The sequence below is a fragment of the Trichoderma citrinoviride genome (genome assembly GCF_003025115.1).
Source record: "Trichoderma citrinoviride strain TUCIM 6016 unplaced genomic scaffold BBK36scaffold_1, whole genome shotgun sequence".
Taxonomy (NCBI): domain Eukaryota; kingdom Fungi; phylum Ascomycota; class Sordariomycetes; order Hypocreales; family Hypocreaceae; genus Trichoderma; species Trichoderma citrinoviride.
Window position 1 is genome coordinate 171,845 of NW_020194709.1, and position 23,709 is coordinate 195,553.

Consider the following 23,709-nt stretch of genomic DNA (forward strand, 5'->3'; position numbering starts at 1 on the left):
ACGATGCATCGATTGTTTCAAGCTTGATCCTGATGGTTCTCTCTCTTGGTTCCAGCCTCCTCTCGCAGCTACCGCTCAAGCTGCCGGTGCAACTACTTTGATCACATACCACCCAACCTGCTCCTTCTAGAGACTCCATCATGAGCTCAGACACAGTCTCCAAGGGTGACCTGACTCCTGCTACTCCGGTGAAGGAGGATGCATCCGGTCACGAGCATTTGGAGACGCTGCCTGATATTAGCACGGAGAAGGGCAGGCTTGCTCAGGAGGAGCTCCTCGAAACACCAGAATGGCGAGCCCGAGAAAAGAGACTGGTCCGTAAACTGGACATGACCCTGCTGCCAGTGGTCTGGATCTTATACTTGTTCAACTACCTCGATCGAAACAACATCTCGTATGTCCCTTACTCCACAGCACACAGCACTGCTCTACTATATATGCTAACATGGATTCCTAGTCAAGCCCGGCTCAACTCCTTTGAGAAAGACCTCGGATTAACCGGCGACGATTTCAATACTGCTGTGTCCATCCTGAACGTTGGGTCCGTCCGTACCTTACTTGACATAGTTATTACTTTGTCATTGTCTAACTAAAAGACATAGATATATGCTTGCCCAGCTCCCGTCCAACATGCTCATCACTCGCATCAGGCCGAGTATCTACTTGCCTGCCTGTGTCGCCATCTGGTCATGCGTGTCCGCCGCTACAGCAGCCGCAACAAGTTATGCGGACCTGGTTGTTGTCCGTTTCTTCCTCGGAATCGTGGAAGCTCCTTTCTTCCCAGGCGTGAGTAGCATCTGACTGACGCTACCTCACAAGTATTAAATGTGCTAATGTCTTGTGCTTACCGACAGGCCTTCTATCTCTTGTCCTGCTGGTACACCAGAAAAGAACTAGCTCTACGCACCGCCGTTTTGTACTCCGGTCTCGTCCTCGCCACCGCATTTTCAGGCTTGATTGCAGCCGGCGTCTTCTCAGGCCTTGACGGAGCCAGGAACATCGCGGGCTGGCAGTGGCTCTTCATCATCGACGGCGCGGGCAGCTTCTTCGCGGCCATGGTCGCCTTCTTCCTTCTTCCCGATTATATTGAGTCCAAGTCCGGAAGTGGCAAGTGGCTTTTCACCAAGGAAGAACGCGAGCTGGCTGCGAAGAGAATGGCTCTCGATCGTGTGTCACTGCCTGAGGCTGACCGCTCTGTTTGGTACGGCGTGCGGCTGGCCCTCAAGGACACCAGGACTTGGATCTTTGTAAGTTGCCACCCTTTTATCATCTATATGGTTTGTTCGATCACTAACGTACTTTGGCTTTCAGGTACTTCTTCTTTGCTCGAACCACACTGCCTACGGCTTCAACTACTTCTTCCCCACTATCGTGAGTGGCTTTCACATCGGCTCACAGACCATCACCCTCGTCCTCACGGCACCTCCATACCTCTTTGGCGCCGCCGTCTCGTTTGCAGTTGCCTACTCGAGCGACCGCCGCAACGAAAGAAGCTATCACATCTCGATTCCAATGGCCGTTGCAGCGGTAGGCTTCATCATCTCCACAGCTACCCTCAACATTGGAGCCCGCTATTTTGCATCATTCCTCTACTGCTCCGGCGCTTTTGCTGCCAACGCCATGGTATACTCGTGGGCTGCGAGTACGCTGAACCAGACACCCGAGAAGAGGGCTGCTGCGACGGCCATCATCAATCTCCTCGCTCAGCTGGGTAATATCTGGAGCCCGTATTTCTTCCGCCCACAAGATGAACCTCGGTATGCGCTCGCCATGATTTTGATGATGGTGTTTTCGTTTATCAGTATTGGGTGCTCCTCGTTGCTCAAGTTCTTGCTCCGGAGAGAGAATGTCAAGCTGCTGAGAGAGGCAGAAGTCTCTGGACAGAGGGTCACTCTGTATACTTTGTAATTTTACGTACCTATTTGAGGCCTAAAAGGTGCCTAAACTTGAAAGTTTTGTTGTTCCTTGAAGCTTGTCCCATGTATACGTGAGTGTACCGATAGGTCCACGTGCGAGTATAAAGTCTGGCTGCGTATTGTGAGGTAGACGGCGGCGCCTCTACTCGAACGCCTGCTTGCAGACAAAAAGCCTCACCTTTAATCATTGGCTCACGAGAGGTTTTTCAACGTACAATGATGCAGTTGTATGATGCAGTTGTAATAGAATAAGGGCCGACAGTATACAAGTGGAGGCTACAAAGTACTTGATGCGCCTCCGGCCTCCTGTTTGTAGGTTCGTTGCACGAATCAAGTCACACCACACGCCGTCTATTTCATTTAAATCATTCAGTATGGGCAGCATGTTACCGGCCATTGGTATGAAACGGCCCTCACGTCTGTTTAAGCTGATTACAAATAATGTTTAGTCGAGCCAAATGATTCCACATCGCAGCATGAGGAAAGTCCCGTGTCGCCTCACACTGTATACACGCCAGTTCAATAGTTAGCTGATCACACTCATACAAGCTGTTCATGTAGAGATAATCAGATTGCATGCTGGCGCTGATCCAGTATACTATTTTCCAGAAGTGGATGTAGTAGCTCGTTGTCCGTAATTACAACCACGGCCAGATATCACTAATCTTGAAGCATCGATTGGCAACCATACGGAACATTCCGTTGTTCAGCTGAGATGTGTATCAAGGCAATTCAAGCATATAAAACCTTTAAAAGCCTCGAGAAGAAGGCGATACCGGCGACGCAATTAGTCCATCACTCAATCAAGCCTTCAACCACCAAGCAAACAATTCACACCCATCATGAGTCCCACCCCTATCGCCCAAGGCCACAACATCCAGGCCTACACGTACTGGGACTCTCCCGTCCCAGCCAACCTCGCCGGCCAAAACTTCTCAGATCCCGTCATTTTCAATCCCACCACATTCACTCTCATCACGACCCCCAACGAAGCCGTCCTGGTCGACACTCCCACCGTCCGATCTCGCGCCGAGCCCGTGGCTGACTGGATCGCCGAGGTCATCGAGGGCCGCAAGCTGAGCACCATCTACATCACTCACGGCCACGGCGACCACTTCTTTGCCGCCGGCGTCATTCAGGAGCGTTTCCCTGACGCCGTCATTCGCGCAACGCAGGGCACCTATGAGCATATGCAGGAACAGCTTGCCCCTGCCTTCTGGGACGGTCTGTGGGTTCCGACATTTCCCGAGCTGCAGGATAGCCCGAAGCCGAACCTCACGGTAGAAGTTCTCCCCAAAGACCACTTTACTGGGGACGGTCAAGAGTTCCGTGCCGTTGAGGTCGTTGGTGGTGATACTGGCTCGTCAACGGTGCTTCACGTGCCTTCTTTGGATCTCGTCGTTGGGGGAGACGTGGTTTATGGAGGATGTTACCAGTTCCTTGCCGAAAACACAACACCAGAGCTCCGTCAGAAGTGGATCGACGCCGTCGACCAGATTGCCGCTCTTCATCCTAAGGTCATCGTTCCCTCTCACCGATTGTCTACGGATGGCTTTGGGCTCGATAACTTGGAGGCAACCAAGGAGTACATTCGCACTTGGGCGAAGCTCGATGCACAGACGTCGACGTGGCAGGAGCTGGAGGCTGCTGTTATCAAGGCGTATCCAAAGAGGATTGGAAACTACATCCTTCGAATCTCGGAGCTGGTGACCAAGGGGGATCTGCAGCTGCCATGAGCTGATGTTTGTAGTACACCAACCTCGAAGTTGGTGTTAGAGGCTAAGACTTGGACTATATATACGCTTAAATCTACTCTTATATGGGAGATCCTTCTTACCCATTAATCACTATCAGAGTAAGCAGTATCACCTGATGTTACGTAGTATGCAGAAACTCAGATAACAAGCACTGTGCAGATTCGATCAGCACGTAAGCTGACAGGGACTGAAACTAGAGTCCGTATAGACAGGAAAAGTTCTCTTACCGGTTGATCACGAAACTTATTCAGTATACCCCGGCCACATACGACCGCTGTGCTCACAGGCATCATGTCGACTCCCAGTGCCTTCACCAACAAAGACACCTTTGCTGCCGCAATCCATGCCGCTTTTAATTGTCCCGACTCCGATCTCGAAGCCCGTATCCTCGATCTCTACACAAGACAGTCTCTCATCACCGTCAATGAGAATCGGATGTCATGGAAAGACTTTGTCCCCTATGTCAAGGCCATTCGCGCCAGGAGGACGTCTGTGGAGATCCAGTGCCATCACTTTATACGCGACGGTAACATGTTTGCCGAGAGACACACGGCGAGTGGAACGGGCAAGGATGGCACTATAACAAAAGCAGAGGCTTTACTAATGGGGGAGCTGAATGAGGAAGGAAAAGCCATATGGGTAGAGGAAATTGCAATTCTAAGTTCAGACACTTCGAAGACTGGGGAGGATAGATAACGGTGGCTATGTGGGATGTATATACCATGTAACTGGGTGTAAGCGACTGGTGAACACGTGTATTTGCTGATTGTCGGTCAAGAATACAATCATCGAATCCAAGAGCCTTTAAAGTTCTAAAAGGGCATTCAGCCATCGGGAAAATAGCAAATAACATAATTCTAGGCGCTACCTTCTATGCGTTGCTTCAAACCCTACGGATCTAGAGTCTGAAGCAACACATGCCGAGGTATGTCACCTAAGATATCCACAGCAGAGACTAGGTATGTAGCTTCCGCATAGAGTCTTACTACAGAGTTATTCTTAGAGATAGTCCATCGTCCTACTATATGGTCTGATCAGCGAATAGTGGCTATCCTTCTAGAGGAGCTCCCTGTTTCACGTCTAAAGTAGTACTACCTAAGCCTTAGTAGCCCATGCAACACGATCTATCCCCACTTCGAATGGAAACCTAGGACTGTTCTGTCTATAAGAAACTGCTCAATTATCTGACCGCCACTGCGAAGCGGAAAAGCCCACTGGAAAAGGAGGAGCATCGGGCGCGTGTAACCGCACAAGTAATTTGCCCTAGGTGAAAGCTGCTGTAAGTTGAACAGAAAGTCGCAGTTTAGAAACTCATTGTTGGAAGAAATCTTCAAGGCCTTCGTCTTTTAGTGCTTTGGTGTCATGGTAACTCCTAAGTAAACCCGCCGGGGTGGGCAATGGGCATATATATCATTCAACCGCTCATCCGACGGAAAAGCGCGGAACAGATCCGCCCGGCAATTGAACATCCGGACAACCACACCAAGAGCAATGTTACACGCATCCGGCTCCCATCAGCGTAGCATTCAATCCCATACTTTCATTACACGTATTTACTACCTACCTTGTACTCTATACGATCCAGACGGCAATGCCGACATCCACTGAGGACGTGTCAAGCCATCTGTGGTTCCTCAACAATGTGTTTACTTATATGTCCCCTTTTGTTGCTGTTGACAGGGATTGATACCCGAGTGGCTTCATCGGGCCTTTTCACTGGCATTGATGGTGCCGCGCTATGCTGACGATGGCGCCGAAACAATTGGCTCACCGGCAGATTGATCCTCTAGATTACTCATACCGGGATACATCGCGTCCGCGGGTGTATGAAACAGAGAAGTTGAATGGCTGTTGCTGTTACGAAGAATATAAGCGAGACCCTCTGCCAGACCCAGTGCCGAGGTTGGAACCGTTGATCTCTCTCCGTAACAAGAACCGAGAAGTCTAGGAATCTTTCTGACCATAGACTAATCAGCTGTCACAATGCGTGCTTCTTTCACTTCACTGCTTCTGGCTGCTGCGGCCGCTGTCACGGCACACAGCCATGACAACCACGCGAGGGCCCATCATGAACATTCCAGAGCAGCGGCTATTGATACTTCGACGCTGAAGGGCAAATGGCTGTACGGATATCAGGGCTGGTTCCGCAAGCCAGCGTCCGGCGTCAACAACCACTGGTCTCCCAACGGCGGAACTCCCGGTCCTGGAAATGGTATGTTCTCAACGGCCGGATAAAGGAGATTGCTTCTGACAGTTTATAAAGTTGAGTTCGAATTTGTGCCTGATGTCAGCCAGTATCCGGCCAACTGCCTGTTTGCTTCCACCTTGACGGCACCCAATGGGCAGCCGGTGCAGCTGTATGACAACACCTGCGAGGGAGTTGTCGACTTGCACTTCAAGTGGATGCAGCAGTATGGCATTGACGGAGCCATTGTGCAGCGATTCTTGAGTCACTTGGACGATGCTTCTTTCATCACAGTGAGTTTCACAATCCCCGTCCAGGTTGAATCAAGTCTCTTGTGCAAAACAGACTCAGCCATCACAACAGGACTCCTTGGCTAACAAACACAGATCCTCAACCAGGTCGAAGCCGCTGCCGTCAAGTATGGCCGAGGCTTCATCGTGGAATACGACGCCTCAGGCGGAAATTCGGCGACCGGCAGCGTCGCCGCCCAGATTCTGGCCGACTACAACTCCAAGATCAAGCCCTACACCACGTCGTCGGCCTACATCCACCACAACGGCAAGCCCGCCGTCATGGTCTTTGGCGTTGGCTTCCCGACTGTCAGCATCAACGTTACGGACGGCGCCAACATTGCCACGCAGCTCAAGAACGCCGGCGCCTATGTCGGGCTCGGCGTGCCGGCCAACTTTGGTACCGACGTGAGGGCCAACACGGGCTTTGCGGCGGCGTACAAGGCGGCCAACCTGATCAGCCCGTGGACCGTGGGCAGCTACAGCGAGGGAGGGTACAAGAACGGATACCACACGACGACGCAGATCCCGGATTCTCAGTGAGTGTTCTTGACTTTATGGTCGACTTCTCGTCGAGTGGCAAGCGGTGGTCAACTAACTTCGTTCAACAGAACCCTCCAGTCCCTCGGCATTGACCACGCCCCCCTGGTCTGGCCCGGCACCTCCGCCTACCATCTCAACGGCGTCACCACGCCGGCCAACTTTGACTACTTCCCCCGTTACAACGGCTCCTTCTACTCGATGCAGGCCGACGCCGTTACGTCCCTGCCCGCCAAGCCGCTGTTTGTGTTTAATGCCATGTTCGACGAGATCAACGAGGGTGAGTTTCCTCCACTTAAGAAAGCCTTGATTTCATGATCCCGTCTGACATCTTTCCTTTGTGTAGGGACCCAAAGTCTGCCCTGCCTCAAGAACAACCAGCTCCCCACCAACGAAAAGTTCGTTGGCTACGACAACGATTTCGCCGACACTGGTTTCTATCTGGAGCTCGGAGGCCAGAAGGCCGCTGCATTTGCTGCTGCCGTCAACTAGGCACATCAATCCAAGCATGTACATATCTGTCAATTGACTCTGCGGCATAGAGTGAATGGAGGAGAGAAAAGAAGTGTAAATATAATTATAAGTGGATTGTGTGTTTTTTCAACAAACAAAATCGCTAATGCTTATTCAAAATTCGTTTTCCTCTCTAAAAGAAAAGATATCCAAAAGAGACATACATAAGGTAGGTATATGATAAAATGACATGAGACAAAGAAACATAAGACATAAGAGAAACCCCGTTCTACTGATGGCCATCAGCGCCGTTCCCCAGGAGTCACCTGCGCTCCACGTTATCAGCAGGAAGCTCATAGGTATAGTTCGTAGGTGGCAGCTCGTGAATCGTGGGCGGCTGCTCCATCTCGACGAGCGGCGGCGGCGACGCCATGCCGGAGCTGTGCATGCTGCTCATGGTCATGTCGGGCGTGCCCTTCTTAGAAGCATCGTGGGCGTCGTATGGCGTTTGCGGCGTGTATGCCGGTGCTAACGACCCGTCAGCCATGTACAAAGCCTGCTCGCTGGGCGCGTGGTATTGACTTTGACCCAGGTTGGTGGTGGGCTGCTCCTTGTCAGCATCGGCGGCGGCGGCAGCGGCACGTTGCCGGCGTCGGCGGAGGAAGAAGAGGAGGCCAAGCAGTCCAACACCGATCGCTCCCACGCTGACGCCGATGCCGATGCCCGCCTTGGCTCCCGTGGAGAGGCCGGTGCTGGGGTTGCTGTCGCTGTCGTCGCCCGAGTCGTCGGAGCCGGAGTCAGAACCGCTGTCGCCGCTACCGGGGACGCTGGTCGAGGTTGGCACCACGGAGGAGTTGCTCCAGGTGCCGTCGGAGCCGCGGTACGCCTGGATGAGGGTGTTGTTGGACACGTAGTACACCCACGCCTCGCTCGAGTCAAAATTGTAGGTGACGGCCAGATCGGCGTTTGCGTCGTCGGCGAGAGGCCAGGCGTGCGTGGACTGGTTCGGCATCAGCTGCCACTGGAAGTTGATGTTGGCGACTTCGTGAACCTTCTTGTCGGTGCCGATGTAGAAGACGGTGCGAGTGTAGGAATTGTCGATAGCGACGCCCATGCCGCCGGGCTTGCCGTTCCAGGCGGGGAGGGTGAAGTTGACGGGCACCTTGGGGTTGATGTCGATCTTGGAGGGCGCCGTGTTGTTTGTGGGAATGTTCTCGATTGTCTCGGGAAACGTGGCTACCGGGATGTTTGTGTCAGTTCTGGATTAGCTGCATGGAGGGGGTTGTGAAACGTTGAAACATTGCAACATTCATGCCGAGCCAATGAAACGTCGAAACACTTGATACAAGGAAAGAAAAGACAAAGGAGACCACTTACAGATATGGTAGGTGCCGTCCTTGTTCAGGCGAGACACCTCAATGTCTTTGGTGCTCTTGGGAAAGACGACAGTGATGTTGTTGTCAGACGAATGGGCAGATGCCAAGGCCATGCCGAATGTGGGATCCTGGGACACGGTGCCGTAGTAGTTCCAGTTGATCTTGTTGGTGTAAGAGAGGGAGTGGACCTGGCTCTCCTTGTCGTGGTAAAACACGCGATAGCCCTCAGTGCTTCCCAGCAGCTCGACGGCCAGTCCCGTGTTGGGGTGGATGTCCGAGGACGGGATGTTGGCCGTCTGCGAGATGATGTACTCGCCCTGCTCGACAAAAGTGCCAGACTCGCCATCGCACTGGTAGTAGCCGTTGACGATGTCGCCCTTTTCCGAGTGCCAGAAGACAGAGGCCTGCGGCTGGTTAGCTGATGCTCATGTTGCCCGTATCATATTGAGTAAGCCTCACAATCACATGCTGTGAATCCCACCAGCCCGTGGCCGCAATGCTGCCCCCCTTCTTGGGCTTCTCCTTCGTCGGCAGCACAATGTGAGGCGACGTTGGGAACAGCGGCGCGCCGTTGATGTTGGAGTTGCAGTTGTTGACCCAGATGTCGCCCGTGTCGGGGTCCTGCATGCCGATCTGGACGCCCTTCTCCGTCCCCGTGTAGAAGGCGAACATGGACGTGCTGCTGGCCGTGCCGATCAGGCTACTGGCCGCCAGCAGGGCGGCGCTCCACGACTTTGTCATGGCGGTGGACAATTGGGGGGAATTAGGTGGTGGATTAGGTAGGAAGAGATGTTGATACCAGAAGCAGAAGCTGAAGCTGCAAAAGCAGAGGCGGCGGCTTAGCTCAGCGTTTGTCCGCTCTCCGCCGAAATGACTCGAGAAACAGAGCGAAAGGAAAGGAAAAGAAACAGCACAAACAACAGCAAAAGAAAGAGAAGGGAAAAGGGAATGGAGAATTAAAAGAGGAGAAGAGTCCAAGGCAAGCGGGAGGAGAAGGGAAGAAGAGAGCGAGCGGGTCAGTCAGTCAGAGCGAGGAGCCAAGAAGAGACCAGAGAAAAAAAGCCTGTCAGATTCCCCGGACGAGAGCGGCGCCACTATAAAACGGGGCAGCATCAGCATCAGCAAGTATCAGGCTGCGAAGAGGAAAAATCACCAAGAACCAAGAGAGAGGTGGAGGCGATTTTTACAATGCGTACATATAAAAAAACAAATTGATATTCGATAAAATGCGGCTGACCTACGACAGAATGGGCATCAGGCTAGGCGGGCAGCCATTCAGCAGCGGCATCTATTAATACAGACTGGGGCCGTTGCATCTTATACCCCAAAACATCAGCCGTGTTTTGCCTCTTGGAGCCCGGTCGGCAGGCCTGTTCGAACCAGTCAGCCCTGTGTGTGTGAGGAGAAGAGACGTGAATGGTCCGTCTGTACTGACCTGTGCTCTTCTGGAACTCTGCCATATGTACGTACGGAGTACTCTTTGCTGATCTCTGGCATATATCCAGCGGGTATCCGGTCTGCATCTCTCTGTATGCAGTATCTGTCAAGATCATCACCAGACTCTCGTTGTCTCTCCTCTTTGTGTCCTCAGAGTCTCTCCCGCGCCCAGTATTACAGTTCATCCCAGCATCTCGCCTCGCCTGGCTTACCCATTCTTGCTTTTACTCCGAAACCCATGATCGCAACGTGATCAAATGTAATCCGTATCCACCAGCCAGGCTGTGATGCCCCCTGTGCTTGCAGAGGCAGGGGCTGAGTGGACTGAGCCCTACTAGGCTAACAAATTACGAGGCCAGCCTGCGGAGGTTATCGTCGTCTGTTAGCTATGGTTCGTCCAGCCCAAGACACCCCTGGATCGCCGACCTGGAAACAAACGAGATTCACCAGGCCGGACGGCTTCTTTTCCCGTTTTCTTTTTTTGCCCGTTGCTACGCAATGCTGACTAACCAGGCGCCCAACCAAGGTCGGATCGACTCTCTTTGTTTTGTCACTGTTCCGCAGCGAAGAATCAGTAATCAATGACTACTATCATGCTGGATACTCATCACCGCAATTCCCCCTTTCTTTCCTTGGCAATATCCTTGCGTTCTTTTCAGTCTGCAGTCGGAAAGTGAGGCTCTGTTGCGCTACCTTAGCTTCCAGGTGGTTGGAATCACTTCTCATCCTGCCACACCCGTCTTCACCTCACCACTCTCTCCTTTTCTGCCGCCGTTCCCCTTAGCCGCAGTCTCACCACGACTTTCCACGGCATTGCGCAAAAAGTACATTGACCTTCTCGCTACCCCGTTCTCGCTCGCAAGCGACACCCAAGGTGCCGTATTCCGTGGTCTCGCCTACGCTTCGGTGCGCAACAACGTGCCCCCGGGGATCGGCAACGGCGCTGTCAGATTTTAATGCGGTTCGCTAGCGGCACACCAACCGCTTGGAATTATTATTAGGTCCCCTAGCTGCCAAGCCACGGGCCAGTTCAGCCAATGGCTAAACCGGTCCGAGCCTAATGCATCTTGGGGGCTAGCTTAGAGAGGGATAGCGTCAGGTGGGAGATATCCCACTTCGTCCCCTTGCTCCCCCTCTCAGACGAGGCGGGAATAATCAGAAATCGACAGTGGCGCAAACAGGGCTGAGGAACAGCACTTCTAGTGGCGCGTGTAGCCGCAGTGGGCAATTGCAAGGTTGCTTGGTTCTCGGGTACGGCTGCAAATTGAATCCAATTTACCAACAAGAACCAGTTCGCCGACTCGCGTTTCAGCTCTTCCTTTTCGCTCAGGCTCAGGCTCAGGCCCAGGCTCAGGGATACCAATGGGAGGCGACCAATGATGCTGACTCAGCGTACACGCGGACGCCGCCTCCAAGTTGTTCGCGGCATGACGTCGTATTCCACCTTGCGTTATTGTCGGTAGTGGTGATGGCTTCGAAATAGACGTAACCTAGAGGCAAGTTGGCATATCATGAACTCGAGTAAAGCAGACAATGCGAAGTCTCTCATGCATATGCGATTTCCAATTGAACATAATATCTCTAATCAAGGCTGATTGCAATGACTTGTCGATAACATTGACTGAAATCTGTGTCATGACTGCATCACGTGCAGTCTCTCTTTCCAGCTGAAACATGAGTAAAGCAGGTGCGGAGCAACCAACGAGACTTCACCTCACGATAGCATCGACAGATGCATCCGCAATACTGCAGCTGCAATACCCAACCAAAGCACGCATCCCAGTCCAAATACCACCAGATAAAACATCTCCAGCGGTCGATCAACAAACGAACCGGCGAATCTCGCCCGTCCGCTCCCCTCCTTATCAGTCTTCTTGCCCATCTGTGGGACGAACTTGAAGTCCATCTTCGATCCTCCTCCGAGTCCTCGGTTGCTGTTGACGAGCGTCTCGTACAGTGTGCTCCTAAAGTATCGCACCACTGCATCATCCGCACCTGGAACCCATCTCTGCACAAAGGCCAGACTCTGAACGAACCAGCAGTGGCCTCTCCAGCAGGCGTACGCCAGCAATCCAGGCTTTCCAAACCCTAGCGAATCACAAACCTCATCGCCGTTGAGGATCCGACTACCAGCCTCGATGAAGTCTACAGAGACGCGGAACGGCGCCAGATCCTTGAGGCACTCGATCAGATTGTGGCCGACAACAAGCGACGATTCTGTGACTTCCAGCTCGTGCAGCAGCATGCTCTCCATCGTGGCTTTGGCCTGGGCCACGCTCGAGAAATACTCGTGAGGAGTGGCCAGCAGATACCCGACATAGCGGAACAGCGCGATGTAGTCGGCCTTTTCCTGCTCGGTGGGAAACACACCCATCTGCGGTAGTTGAAGCCACATGTGACCGCAAGAATACACACAGATGGAATGGATCGAGTCGAGAACATTCACAGGCACTCCGAACTTGGCCACGTCAAAGTAGCCAGGGCGAGTCTCGACCAGACGCAGGATTCGCTCTCTCACAGCAGCATGAAGCAACCGCACTCGAATCGTCGTTGTGTGGCCTAGGCCTCCCGGCTGTATCGACTCAAGGCTAGCCGTCACCTGAAGAAGGTGCTGAAAAGTCTCGAGCAGCCGACGCAGCAGCACCTTGGTTGAGAACCCTCCTGTTCGCAATAACACCTCGACGACGCCAGGTGCTGAAGAGTTCTCGCCCACGAATGCTTGCAGCATGAATCCCATCAGGTTGGCGGGAGCATAGCGGTAGAAAAACTTTTGCCCGCGCTCAATCTGCGCCCAGTTTACCCAGTCTGGAACTGCATGAACCTCGTTCCACAGCCGGTTCAGTATCTCGTCCTCAGCATGGTGATCGCGGAGAGCGGCATACATGTCGAAGCCGCCGGGGCAGAGAGTGGGCTTGACGGATGCCATTCCTTTCCTCTCCCGCGCAATCTGCTGCAGCCTCTTGACCGCATTGTGTCCCAGCGTGTCGTACTCATGACGCAGGGGGTCCATCCTCTCTCGAAACAGGTGAAGGTCTGTCCACTGAAACGTATAGTTTCCTACCGTGTGGAAAGCCATTGTGATGCTGACTCTGGCTTGGACTGCAGAATAGGTGGAGTGGCGATATCGACAGGCGAGTCTTCGCATGTGCCGACTGCGGAATGCAATGATATGTTTTTTGTTTATCGAACTGGAGCCTCATCGCACATAGGCCTTCCATCTCCCCCCTCTGCACGAAACCGTTCACTTTATACAGCCTCCTCCCACCCCAAGGCAAACGCACGCTCGTTTGCCATTACAGACACACCCAACAGCAGCCAACATATGTTCCAGTACAGCACTGCCCTCAATTAGGTACTGGGAGGGAGACGCAACCTCATACATCGCTCGACCCGACCAATGTCATCGCTGACGTCGGCAGGCATCTAATTTCCTGTTCGTCTATCGTGGGCGAGGCAATTTTCGGCAGCAACTCCAAGGAAAAGGCGATTCCCAACAGCAACTCCAAGGAAAAGGCGATTCTCAGCAGCCACACCCAGGAAAAGGCACCTCTCAATGGCAACTCCGTGGAAAAGACGATTCTCAGCAACAACTCCGTGGAAACGGTATGAGCATGCTCATCGCACCTTCGGTACTCGAATCTCCCTGTTCACCGTCAGTGCCAATGCCCCTTCCCTTCCCTTTATGTTGACACCACCAACACCACCAACACCATCAGAGTCTGTTTCAACCACCGTCAAACTACGTATAGTCACCGCATTTGGCTCATTCCCTCGTCAGTGCAGCGTCCGTTCCTTCGGGCCTTACTCCGAAACCACCACGGACGACCCTCATTTGGTCCTACGGAGGATTCCCGTCCCATCTTCTGATTTAGCGCCGTCCGATCTGATCCCCCTGTTCCTCCATCTACCCAAACCGGCAGGTCGGGCAACAGACGTCAACCGACAAAGATTCGGACCAGCTTGCCCTTCTTCACCTGAGATTTACCGCCAGCTGAACTGAATCAGGGTCTTCACCTCATGGACAAGCTGGCAGAGCCAACAACCGCTAGAGATAAATGACAACACTCTCAACCAGTCAGTCAACTGAGACACGAGATCATTGCTCGTGTGGCTCTCGGTGACCACCGGGATCAGAGCACCTCCCTCGAAGTCACCGGACTCACACGAGGGCGGCAAAGGAAACCCCGCGTCGATTTTTTACTCTTTTTGCCGAAGCCGTATGCCGCATATCTTGACTTCTGCGACGATCTGCAAGTTGATGGAGCAGGATCCTCCCGCCAAGTTAGCCGAGGGAGCTCCTCCGGATGCACGTCCTCAAAAGAGGCCAAAGCGCGATTATAATGGTAGCATTGCTCGATCCAACCGCCAACATCAGACCTCCCCATGCCAGCGTGGTCGACTCTCCGGACAACCCACGGACGCTTGAGCTTATCGCAATGCGCTTTTTCAACCCGCTTTTTATGCAGGGCTTACTCAGAGCATCGCATTCGTCCCAAGTCGTCACTCGAATGAGGACATCGGACTTCCCTTTCTTCCCTAGTTTGCCACTATTCCCCTGTCTCGACCATCTGTGATACAAACATCGGCGTAGCGCTCGGACGCATCTAGACGGGACACTATGCATGCGTTGGCATATTCACCTATATATCCAAGGACTATAACCCGAACACAGTACATGTATCTCAAATCGTATATAACTTCAAGAATAGGTGGCTTCACCATGCTCATGCCCTGTCTCTCTTCCCACAGCCATCAGCTACAGAAGCACATATCGTCTGATCCAACGCCAACGCCAACGACAACGACAACAACATCACCATGCCTTCTATCGAAGAGATGGAACCGGAGCAGATCACGGTGCTCCTTCCAGACATGTTCCAGACGTTCCTCAAGCAACCGCCTCGCGTCAATCCTCATTACCAATCCGTCAAGTTGGAGTCTGAAGAAGGGCTGGCGAGGTGACTATGTTCTTTCTCCGTTCACCATCCACATGACCACATGTGTTGACGAGGTGCAATTGCAAGATTCTGCTCTTTCGACCCCAGCATGAGAAAGAGGGTGAACAAGTGTGACTTTTCATACTTTTGTGCCATTGCCGCTCCGTTTGCCTCTCGAGCGAGATTTCGCACCGTCTGTGATTGGGGTAACTGGGTAAGCATCAACCACGACCAGCCATGTACTTGCGCTTGTTAATCGGAGGTCCTTTCAACTACGAATGCAGGTCTTTCCATACGATGACAGTAGGTTTAATCCATCTCAGCTTCAATTTGCTACACCACAGCCCCTTACTGACTCCCACCTAGTGTTCGACAATGGACATCTCCGCAACGACCCGGAAGAATCTCAGCGCGTCATGGAGAGCCTGATGATGCCCATGCTAGGCAGCACCGCGAACTTGAATTCTGAAGACCGTCTCCGCATCGTGCAGTTCCACGACACAGTCGTTGAACGGATGGCTCTGGTCTGTCGACCCCTGGCCCTGTCTCATCCGACCATTGTTGCTAACAACGTGAGTTACAGAGAACACCCAAAGGCGTCCAAAAGAGGTTTGCCCTTGCCATGCAGGGCTACTGCCGAGGCGCACTCACGCAGATGGAACACCAGTTCTCCGGAAAAATCCCGACACTGGAGGAAATTGCCATGATTCGCCGAGAGTCCGCTGGATGTAGGCCTCTATACTACCTCGTTGAATACGCACATCGCCTCCGAGTGCCGGATGAGGTGTTTGAGCACCCGATCATCCAGGAGCTGGAGGATCTCGGCCAAGACATGGTGGCCATGTGAGCTCCCATTGCTATGCCTTAAGCCGTCAGCAACTTGTGGGCTAACGCGACTGCAGTTCAAACGACATTCTCTCCTATCGAAAGGAACAGGTAAGCATTTCTTCTTCGGCTCAGGCTGATACCATGCTAATCCCTGCGCAGGTCGAGGGCGTACCGCATAATATGGTCACAGTCTGTCGACGGAATGGCATGTCGGCACAAAAGGCGTTCAATACAGTCGGCAGGCTCCTCGAACGGCGCTACGAGCGATGGGACAAGATCGAGGCGAGCCTCCCAAGCTGGGGTAAGGAGGCCGACGTTGAGGTCCGAAAGTATATTGAGGGCATCAAATGTGTTGTCAAGGCCAATCTGAATTGGAGGTGAGTTGCCCAAGCCACCCGCTATTTTCAGTTCCCGTTGCAGCCGACTGACGCATTTGGCATCAAAGTTTCAAGTCGGAACGCTACCTCGGCGCGAATCCCGAAATTGTTCGAGCCACTCGGAAAGTTCACATTTTGGCGAAATCGCCCCCCATTGGTGTTTGATTCGGCGTTGTCCAGTGAAGCGAGTTTCTTTGTGTTTGGCAGTGGCTTATGTTTCAAATGGCTTCTCCGGAAAAAAGCAGTTTTGCTTGAAATGGCTTGTTTTTGATAGTTCGCTTGGAGTGGTTCGCTGAAACATGGTTTGGTTCACATTGGTCCTGTTTTGGAGAGGGGGAATCTCGAATTCTAGCTTGGCGTTTTGTTGTTTCGTATTGGCGCAGATTGGAAATGCTACAGCCGCTTGAAGAGCTTTCATGTCATCACCTTGACGTCCTGCTTGAATGATCTCATGCGTGTCATGCCTTGCAAAACGGCGATTTCGCTCCCGATCAGTGAGTTGATCACTGTGGTGTTGATCTGTTCGACCAGTGTCGTTACCAGCAAAACGTCATCACTTTCGGTCTACGAATCCACTTTCGTCCCGTCCCAGAACCATGGTTCAGTCCAACGCACATGTCTGGAGCCTTCAACGTCGTTGGCGGACAGTACAGTAGCCTCGACGGGAGCTTGGGCCTCGAGGCGATCATGCAGCATGTGACCCCCAGTCGCCCTCAACGGTCAGGTCACACAAGAACCCTGTGTCACTGACAGGGTGTGACACTGGCCGCATGAGTGGGTTGCGGTGATCCCTGTCTGGGCCCCTTGTTCGAGGCTTGGGGGAAGGGAGATGGATGATGAGGATTGTCCGGTAGTCCGGTAGTTGGACCGTGCTTGGGTCCCAAGGGAGTGGATGGAGATCATTTAACTTGCATTGCATCACGGGAATAGTGAGACTTACTTTACAAATTGTCCGAGATATATGATGTCGGCAACAGTTGGACGGGAGCTCTGTTGGGCGCCGAGTCATGGCCCGTTCTGACTCTCCAAGAGCAAGAGCCCATAACGATGGATCTGAAGCTGAACAGAATGATGGTGCCCATACAGGCGGTAAGAAGGTGATTCGGAATATCAGCGTTCCGAAGGTGATGCCAGACGGAGTAATGACCATCCAGAGACAAAGTAGGAAGCTGCTGTATGTACTGTAACTCGCATATAAGCAATGTGCATGAATGTGACACAGGGATGACCCATGTCACGACGAGCCCAACACCATCTACAAAGGTCAGGTGTCATTGGAGGGTTGCTTGAGATCTGCATCCACGTCTGACTCGATTTGGCCAACGACATCCGCAGTAAAGGAAGGTGGTGGATGGCTGTTGATGCATTGTTGGTTCATCGCGGTTGGTTCTGCAGCTGAGCGCGTACTACCTTGGGTACGGTGGACAGGGAGGCGATCGGTGACCCAATAAGTAGCTTATGTTGCATTCCTTGATCATTGAAGCTTCCTAGATAGGCTGTCTCAATACTGTTCTTTCCTGTAGTTTTAGTCTCATGAGAACGATTCATGATGCTGTTCGAGGAGATGTTGGATCAAACTGAAGATGGTTGTTGGGCTGTTCGCACTTACAGCAGATATGATACCAGGTAGACGGCGATGAAATACCTCATTAACACCGCTCAAGGAGTGAATTAGAGAGAGCTTTGATGTAATATCCCTCAGAATACTCCATGTCGTCTGCGCGTGTTCCCCTTTCCCAGGGTAGGTCAATCTGAGGCCTGGTATTATGGTCCTGGTTCTGGCGTTAAACCCGCCCTCCGTCTACAGAGAAATACTTCCACTGGAGCACTCCGGTGCATATTGGAGGTGTTTATTTAGGATTAAGAAGATTTATTGACGTAAAATGACTGCGCAGGATGTTTGTTTGCGGCTATGTGTCCGTCTATTTGGAATTAACGCCTGCATAAGTATTATGACTGCGGATGGAGTTAAGTAAAAAGTTATCTGTTGACATAATCGACGACGACTGTAACTGACTGTATTGAGGTCTTTGCCCTGTAGTCTGTATGTCACACATGGAGGCCATCAAGGTCTCGATGGGTTAGAGATCTTAATCTTATCGACAAGGAGCTCCTTCCTCACACGATATATGCATTCTCTTATCGATTTCCCATCTCCCGCACAAAAATTGATTCTCTGATGCATCTTTGCCAAACGCCTTCTCTATCCATTGTCATGTTTTATCTTTCTGCGGAAGCAGAGTTTCCCGCATTTGATGCAGACCGAAAACAGCTCTGTCCGTTACATGCGAGACGTCACGAAACCACTACGCCAAGCGGACAAACCGAGCGAACACACCTTACAGCACGGCAACACTTGAGCAGCCATGCTTATAGCAGTGAGAAACTGTCCGAGGATATCTCTCAACTGCCCGGGAGCCGACAAATTGAAACATTGCCTCAACTGGCTGCGCAATCAGTGAGTCTGATCCCAAAGTCTGATGAGTTTCCGTTGCGGTCCTCGAGAGTTCTTCTCCCTCCGCGAGCCTCAACGGCAACTTTCAAACATGCTTCAGTCCTATCACCATTGAATCTCCACTCGTAATGCAATATGGACACCCAAGATCTGCGTCTTGCAGATGCTTTCGCGACAATCGCTTCTGGAGACTTATCGGCGACTTGTCTCGGTGCATCTTTTCCCATGATCCCCTCGGCACGGAGTTATCTTGCAGAACCTTGAACAAAAAAAGGTGCGAAAGTCTATCCAATAACTCAGAAGTTTCTTCTCACCCTCCTCGTAGTTACGCATAGTTCCTACGGACGCTTTATGTACTTTTTTCTACAATCTTTCGCAGCCGACACGCAACCACGAGACGCTCTTCTCGCGAACTCCGGTAATACAAATGTTGCCGCCCCTATTGCTTCCAGGAACCGACTTCAGTATATCGCCGAGTCCCAACAGTTACAAAGATTCGAGCTCAAGTTCCCGATGTATCATGAGAATGTTGAGGTGTCCAGTTTCCTCCGTTCTTGCAAGATGTGAGTCTATATAAAGGGGCTCTTCCCCCCAACTTGCAAACCGGCTCATTGTGAGGAGCACTCGACACGGTAAGTGCAGTCCCTTTCATCAAGTCTAACTGTACTCTTGCTGTTACACAGTCTCTTAGGTTTCGGCGAGCGGGCCTCGGGCCACGGGGGACTCAGCAGGTGAGTGCATTCCCTTCCCCCCTGATTTTGCTGTGAACTTCAAACTGTCAGATTTATAGGTCTTATCGATCCGGCACCGAGTCTCAGCAGGTATGTACTCCCACTTCTCCTCACTTAGCTTTGATCCTTGCTGTCAACTTTACAGGTTCAGCGATCCGGCTTCATTGGACCCGGAGACTCAGCAGGCATGTACTCCCACTTTCTCTCAACTTTGCTCTGTTTCTTGCTGTCAACGTTACAGGTCTCGACGATCGGCTGAATGAGGATCTGATGTTGATCTGGTATGTACACTCCCTTCCCTGAAATCTGTTGTATGTTCTCTGCTATCATATCTCTAGCTAGGTCTTCGCGAGGGTCGACGAGAAAACGGAAATTGACCAGGTATGTACACTCCCCTCGCCTGAGCTTTGTCTTGATTTCTGCTGTCTATCTCTACAGGTCTCGACGATCAATCGAATACATGGGATACTGACATTGATCAGGTATGTGTATCCATTTCCTTGCATTGTGCGCCATTGCTATCATCTCTCTAGGTCTCGAAATCGATCCCCATTTGACCCAGATCACCTAGGCAAGTACGGTCCCTCTTTTTGAATTTGATTGTCTACTTACTGTTGTCAGATTTCCTCGGCCTTGGTCTTGGCACATGGAGCTTGCAGGTATGTACTGTCCTTCCACCTCATTTTGTTTCACATGTGCTGTCAATCGCCAGGCCTTTCTGTTTATTGGCATTGGAGACGGAGGGAGCATGTATGTACAGCCTCTATGTCTTTAGTATACCACTCCTGCTCTCGATTTTCCCGGTTGGCTCCACCGTATGTGACACTGATACTGATCATGTATGTACTGTTCCTTCCGCCTTGTCCTGTGCGATGTCTGTTGTCAACTCTTTAGGCCCCCTAGCTCCCCTTCGGCTAGGTACCGACGGTGCGGCCCATCCCGCTACACTTCAGTTGCCTCTGTTGTGAGGAAGCGACCTTTATGATGCAAGTACCTACTTCTTAGTCTCTCTCTATAAATAGTTTGATAGTACTGTTAATCTTGCTAGATGACGCCTCCGTCATGTAGATGAAGCCACACAACAAAGTATCGTTAGCTAGAGCAAACGAGGTATGCCAACGGTACCTGGGAGAAGTCTTTAAAACTTTAATGGCTTAGGGCTCATCCGCTGCTTTAGACTGTTCCAACATCCTTAAATACTGTCCTATGTCCTGTCTTACTTTGATGTCTTTACAGATTTGTTCTCCCTGCCATCATCACCTTTACAATCAATCCCCCCTGTTCCCTGCCTTCCCGCAAAACATTTCCCTCGTTCTGCTTTCTTTTTGAATACCATCTTTGTGCTTATACTTTGTTGCCTCTGTTCGCCCGTCGTCCGGTCTCCAACCAGCTCCCCAACACAAATTGACAACATGAAAGGCAGGGATTGTTCAAACCCCCTTCAGGCTCTTTGTGCCCCGGGAAGCCATGACACACCCCAAAGAGTGACAGATTTTCCGGAATGGCTTCAGGTTTCCTCACTCCTCGAGAGACTGGCAGATTCTGCTTCCGATGTTGCTTCTGGGAGCCAATGGCCCAGTGGTTTCTCGCTCCTATCGCATGGATGTGTCCCAATGTTCGCACCGTCCAGGGGATCCAGCGACCAAGATTCAGACGAGGCGACACAATCTGTTGCCCTGATGTCAAAGCGTGTGCGCGACAAATATATCGACAGATATAGTCACATGCACGACAAAATCCTGGGGCAGTTCAGAAAATGGGAGTTTACTGCAGTCAATGTACCCGAAAGCCTCTTCTTCGACCCGGAAGACATCTCAACCAGCCTTGAAGAGCGTCCGCAAGTAACAAGGGCAGCCGGTTCAACATCTTGCGAGACGGAAAACGCTCTTGTCGCAGAGCAGATCCGGCTCCTTCCGGGCCCCATCCGCCGCGCCCTGATGGCAAAGATGGGAAAGTCAAGAGTCACGGCTTTGGCCGAGGCAAACGGCAACACCGCCGAATTTGTGGCGCGGCTACATATTGGCCCTCGAGGTCGCAGTGGCCAGGCAAACGAGAAGTGCCGGTCCATGAATATCCATCAGATGCTCAAGGTCAAGATGGATGTTGAGTCGATGGCTCGAAAGGTGGCCGTTTCTATGGCTCTCCTGCATTGGGGTGCCAATGTGGATGGCCGAGGCGTCAAGTTTGTCCTAGGCGGCTCTTGCGAAATGGCAAGCGGGCCAGAGGACTCTACGGCCCTCGGGTTGAATACCGTGAGCTCAGGATCATCAACTTCACCAAACTCAAGAGCCTCGTCGGCCGCTCTCGAGGAGGCTACTCGGCGCACCACCAAGCTGTGGCTCATCGACTTCCACCACGTCCGGCCCATAACCATGGACGACAAAGGCCTGGACAGGGCCGTTAAAGCAATGTGGTACAACGGCCTTTACTTTCCCATGCCGTTACAGCGCCAGGAGATCCAGAAGAAGGCGTGGAACGCGTTCGTTACGAGCTACGTCGCGGCATCTAAGATGATCTTGAGAGAGAACGACAGCGAAGAGCTTTTCAACTTGCCACGTGAGCTCATATGTCGGCTGATCGAAATCGAAAAGGTACGGTGGACTCATAGATACTGAACAAGGGGGGAATAAGAGCATATCGTTATGGTACAAGAGGTACAACGTTGGACATATCTGGATAGGTAGCTTGGCTAGCTACGGTAATTGATGTCTTTGGCCCTCAAGATTCACGATATCAGAAGCCTGTGGAAAAGGAAATTTCATTACTGATTTGGTACAGTAGCGGCACCAAAATTTAAGCTTAACAGTTTAGGTTAATACCAGGCAGTACCATTGAGAGCTGTCAAGATTGATTCTAGGCGTCTATTCTAACCGGTTTTCCCGTCACCATGTCACTGGTGGCTTCCTTGTTTGTGACTGCGGTGGCTGGTTGGCATCCCTTGCATTGATGATTCAAGTCTGCGTCAATTCTTGCAGGATCAAAGCATTGTATGACCTGCTCCGGTGGTGGCTGCAGGCTTTCAGTCGCGCGTCTGTGGATCCGGATTTGGAAATTCAGATCTCAGCCTTATGGGTGCGGTTAACTGGAAGCGTCCAAGCCACATTGGTGCAATCTGCATAACACTGCCTAGCAGCACGACTGGGTGTATGACATTCTGCCCTTCCTTATGAGCCACTCTGTTTTGGTAACACTCTAGGATTTCACTCTTGGAATGAGTACACCATGACTGCTTCTTATCCGCAGCAAAATAATTCCTCCATGTAAGATGCATCGAAACGTTGTGCGTATTATAACTGACCGTAGACCCTAATTATTACCTTGTAAAAAGCTATGCTGTGTTTCCAATCTTCTTACAGCAACATCCAACCACTCACAGCTCATTATCGTTGTCGCACTTCTTCACTTCGTAATCGACAGTCTCGTTCCCTTGCCCCCAAATCTTGGGCTTAAAGTCCAAATACACCAATTCATCCTTCTTGGGCTTCCACTTGCCATCCGTATCCCTGTAGTACACCATCTCGCCGCTTCCCGCATCCTTGACCTCAATCGTCGTGTGGGCGAGGGCGCCGTTGGTGGACCACTCGAGGTGGTAGCATCCGTCTTTCCTGACGGGGAATGGCTTGGAGCACCGCACGTTGCCGTCGCTGTCAAGGCACTTTTCGACGGCAAAGTCGAGGACGTGGCCCTTGGAGACGGTGTCGCCGGCTAGAGGAGACAGTTAGCGTCAGTCAAATAGACCTCGGTTGTCGGTTGTAGGAGGTTTGTTGGGTAGGGGCTGTGCAAAAATAATGAAGGTAGCTAAGCGATGGGGGTTCTCGTACTCATGGTGACGCTGGCCAGAGCCAGGCCCGCGGCGGTGAGCTTGTTGATATACATGGTGTTATTTTTGCTTGGATGATCCTTTGATAAGATTGGCCGTGATGATAATCTCAATAGCTGCAATGGTTGATAAGATGGATGGAGCCAGGTTATCGGTGTCGAGCTGGAGATTCTCCTCGTCTGTATTTAAGGCAATCGAAGATCTTGTTTGCATCCCGTCATCGATGACGTGGGGTGCGGAGATCTGCGCCTAAACCTTAATCTTGTAGCGCATCGTTACAGTGCATCTTCAGGTACCTCAGCCATAAGTACAGCGCATCAGGCAACCCACCACAGTGTATGGTGCTCCATAGTGCGTACGCGTCCACTCAACTCTGGAAGTGTCACGGTTGAACAAAGGAGACGATGTTGTATGTTTAAGCAAGGCTTCATAAACGCATCATTGTAGCTCCGTGAATCAATCAATTGATTACGCGGCATTGCCCATCAAAGCTATACAAGGTATTTGCCAAGCTTGATTTGCTTCTTCTTGCCTGGGCAGGCGGTGATGCGACAATGACACGGCAGCTTTGACGTCAGAGTGTCGGCATTAGTGTTATTGAGACGCG

General features: G+C 51.8%; 9 protein-coding genes across 9 annotated transcripts; 6 read left to right on the forward strand and 3 right to left on the reverse strand.

The window, feature by feature from the left end:
* Positions 1–140: 140 nt before the first annotated feature.
* On the forward strand, positions 141–1,908 carry BBK36DRAFT_1173400 (MFS general substrate transporter; the record flags this gene model as incomplete). The annotated part of the gene is made up of 6 exons (XM_024895857.1): positions 141–188; positions 225–394; positions 458–541; positions 603–786; positions 855–1,247; positions 1,312–1,908. The coding sequence occupies 6 exons, from the start codon at positions 141–143 to the stop codon at positions 1,906–1,908; spliced, it is 1,476 nt and encodes a 491-aa protein (XP_024753482.1).
* An 850-nt stretch (positions 1,909–2,758) lies between these two features.
* On the forward strand, positions 2,759–4,369 carry BBK36DRAFT_1108825 (Metallo-hydrolase/oxidoreductase; the record flags this gene model as incomplete). The annotated part of the gene is made up of 3 exons (XM_024889408.1): positions 2,759–3,622; positions 3,683–3,687; positions 3,925–4,369. 3 exons carry the CDS (start codon positions 2,759–2,761, stop codon positions 4,367–4,369), a joined length of 1,314 nt encoding a protein of 437 aa, XP_024753483.1.
* Positions 4,370–5,656: 1,287 nt separating this feature from the next.
* Positions 5,657–7,180, forward strand: BBK36DRAFT_1173406 (hypothetical protein; the record flags this gene model as incomplete). Its single annotated transcript, XM_024895858.1, has 5 exons — positions 5,657–5,885; positions 5,937–6,151; positions 6,245–6,687; positions 6,760–6,968; positions 7,035–7,180. 5 exons carry the CDS (start codon positions 5,657–5,659, stop codon positions 7,178–7,180), a joined length of 1,242 nt encoding a protein of 413 aa, XP_024753484.1.
* A 283-nt stretch (positions 7,181–7,463) lies between these two features.
* On the reverse strand, positions 7,464–9,189 carry BBK36DRAFT_1109005 (hypothetical protein; the record flags this gene model as incomplete). Its single annotated transcript, XM_024889426.1, has 3 exons — positions 7,464–8,377; positions 8,519–8,921; positions 8,977–9,189. 3 exons carry the CDS (start codon positions 9,187–9,189, stop codon positions 7,464–7,466), a joined length of 1,530 nt encoding a protein of 509 aa, XP_024753485.1.
* A 2,479-nt stretch (positions 9,190–11,668) lies between these two features.
* Positions 11,669–13,030, reverse strand: BBK36DRAFT_1107136 (hypothetical protein; the record flags this gene model as incomplete). Its single annotated transcript, XM_024889223.1, has 1 exon — positions 11,669–13,030. The coding sequence occupies one exon, from the start codon at positions 13,028–13,030 to the stop codon at positions 11,669–11,671; it is 1,362 nt and encodes a 453-aa protein (XP_024753486.1).
* A 1,760-nt stretch (positions 13,031–14,790) lies between these two features.
* Positions 14,791–16,261, forward strand: BBK36DRAFT_1108149 (terpenoid synthase; the record flags this gene model as incomplete). Its single annotated transcript, XM_024889335.1, has 7 exons — positions 14,791–14,912; positions 14,979–15,105; positions 15,176–15,194; positions 15,258–15,415; positions 15,475–15,726; positions 15,879–16,096; positions 16,165–16,261. 7 exons carry the CDS (start codon positions 14,791–14,793, stop codon positions 16,259–16,261), a joined length of 993 nt encoding a protein of 330 aa, XP_024753487.1.
* Positions 16,262–18,462: 2,201 nt separating this feature from the next.
* Positions 18,463–20,350, forward strand: BBK36DRAFT_1136846 (hypothetical protein; the record flags this gene model as incomplete). Its single annotated transcript, XM_024893106.1, has 11 exons — positions 18,463–18,554; positions 19,004–19,114; positions 19,235–19,282; positions 19,334–19,372; positions 19,428–19,471; positions 19,524–19,563; positions 19,625–19,663; positions 19,904–19,941; positions 19,995–20,032; positions 20,201–20,246; positions 20,331–20,350. 11 exons carry the CDS (start codon positions 18,463–18,465, stop codon positions 20,348–20,350), a joined length of 555 nt encoding a protein of 184 aa, XP_024753488.1.
* A 545-nt stretch (positions 20,351–20,895) lies between these two features.
* Positions 20,896–22,063, forward strand: BBK36DRAFT_1136847 (hypothetical protein; the record flags this gene model as incomplete). Its single annotated transcript, XM_024893107.1, has 2 exons — positions 20,896–21,873; positions 22,061–22,063. 2 exons carry the CDS (start codon positions 20,896–20,898, stop codon positions 22,061–22,063), a joined length of 981 nt encoding a protein of 326 aa, XP_024753489.1.
* Positions 22,064–22,652: 589 nt separating this feature from the next.
* Positions 22,653–23,158, reverse strand: BBK36DRAFT_1108886 (hypothetical protein; the record flags this gene model as incomplete). Its single annotated transcript, XM_024889417.1, has 2 exons — positions 22,653–22,987; positions 23,104–23,158. The coding sequence occupies 2 exons, from the start codon at positions 23,156–23,158 to the stop codon at positions 22,653–22,655; spliced, it is 390 nt and encodes a 129-aa protein (XP_024753490.1).
* Between the last annotated feature and the right edge of the window lie 551 nt (positions 23,159–23,709).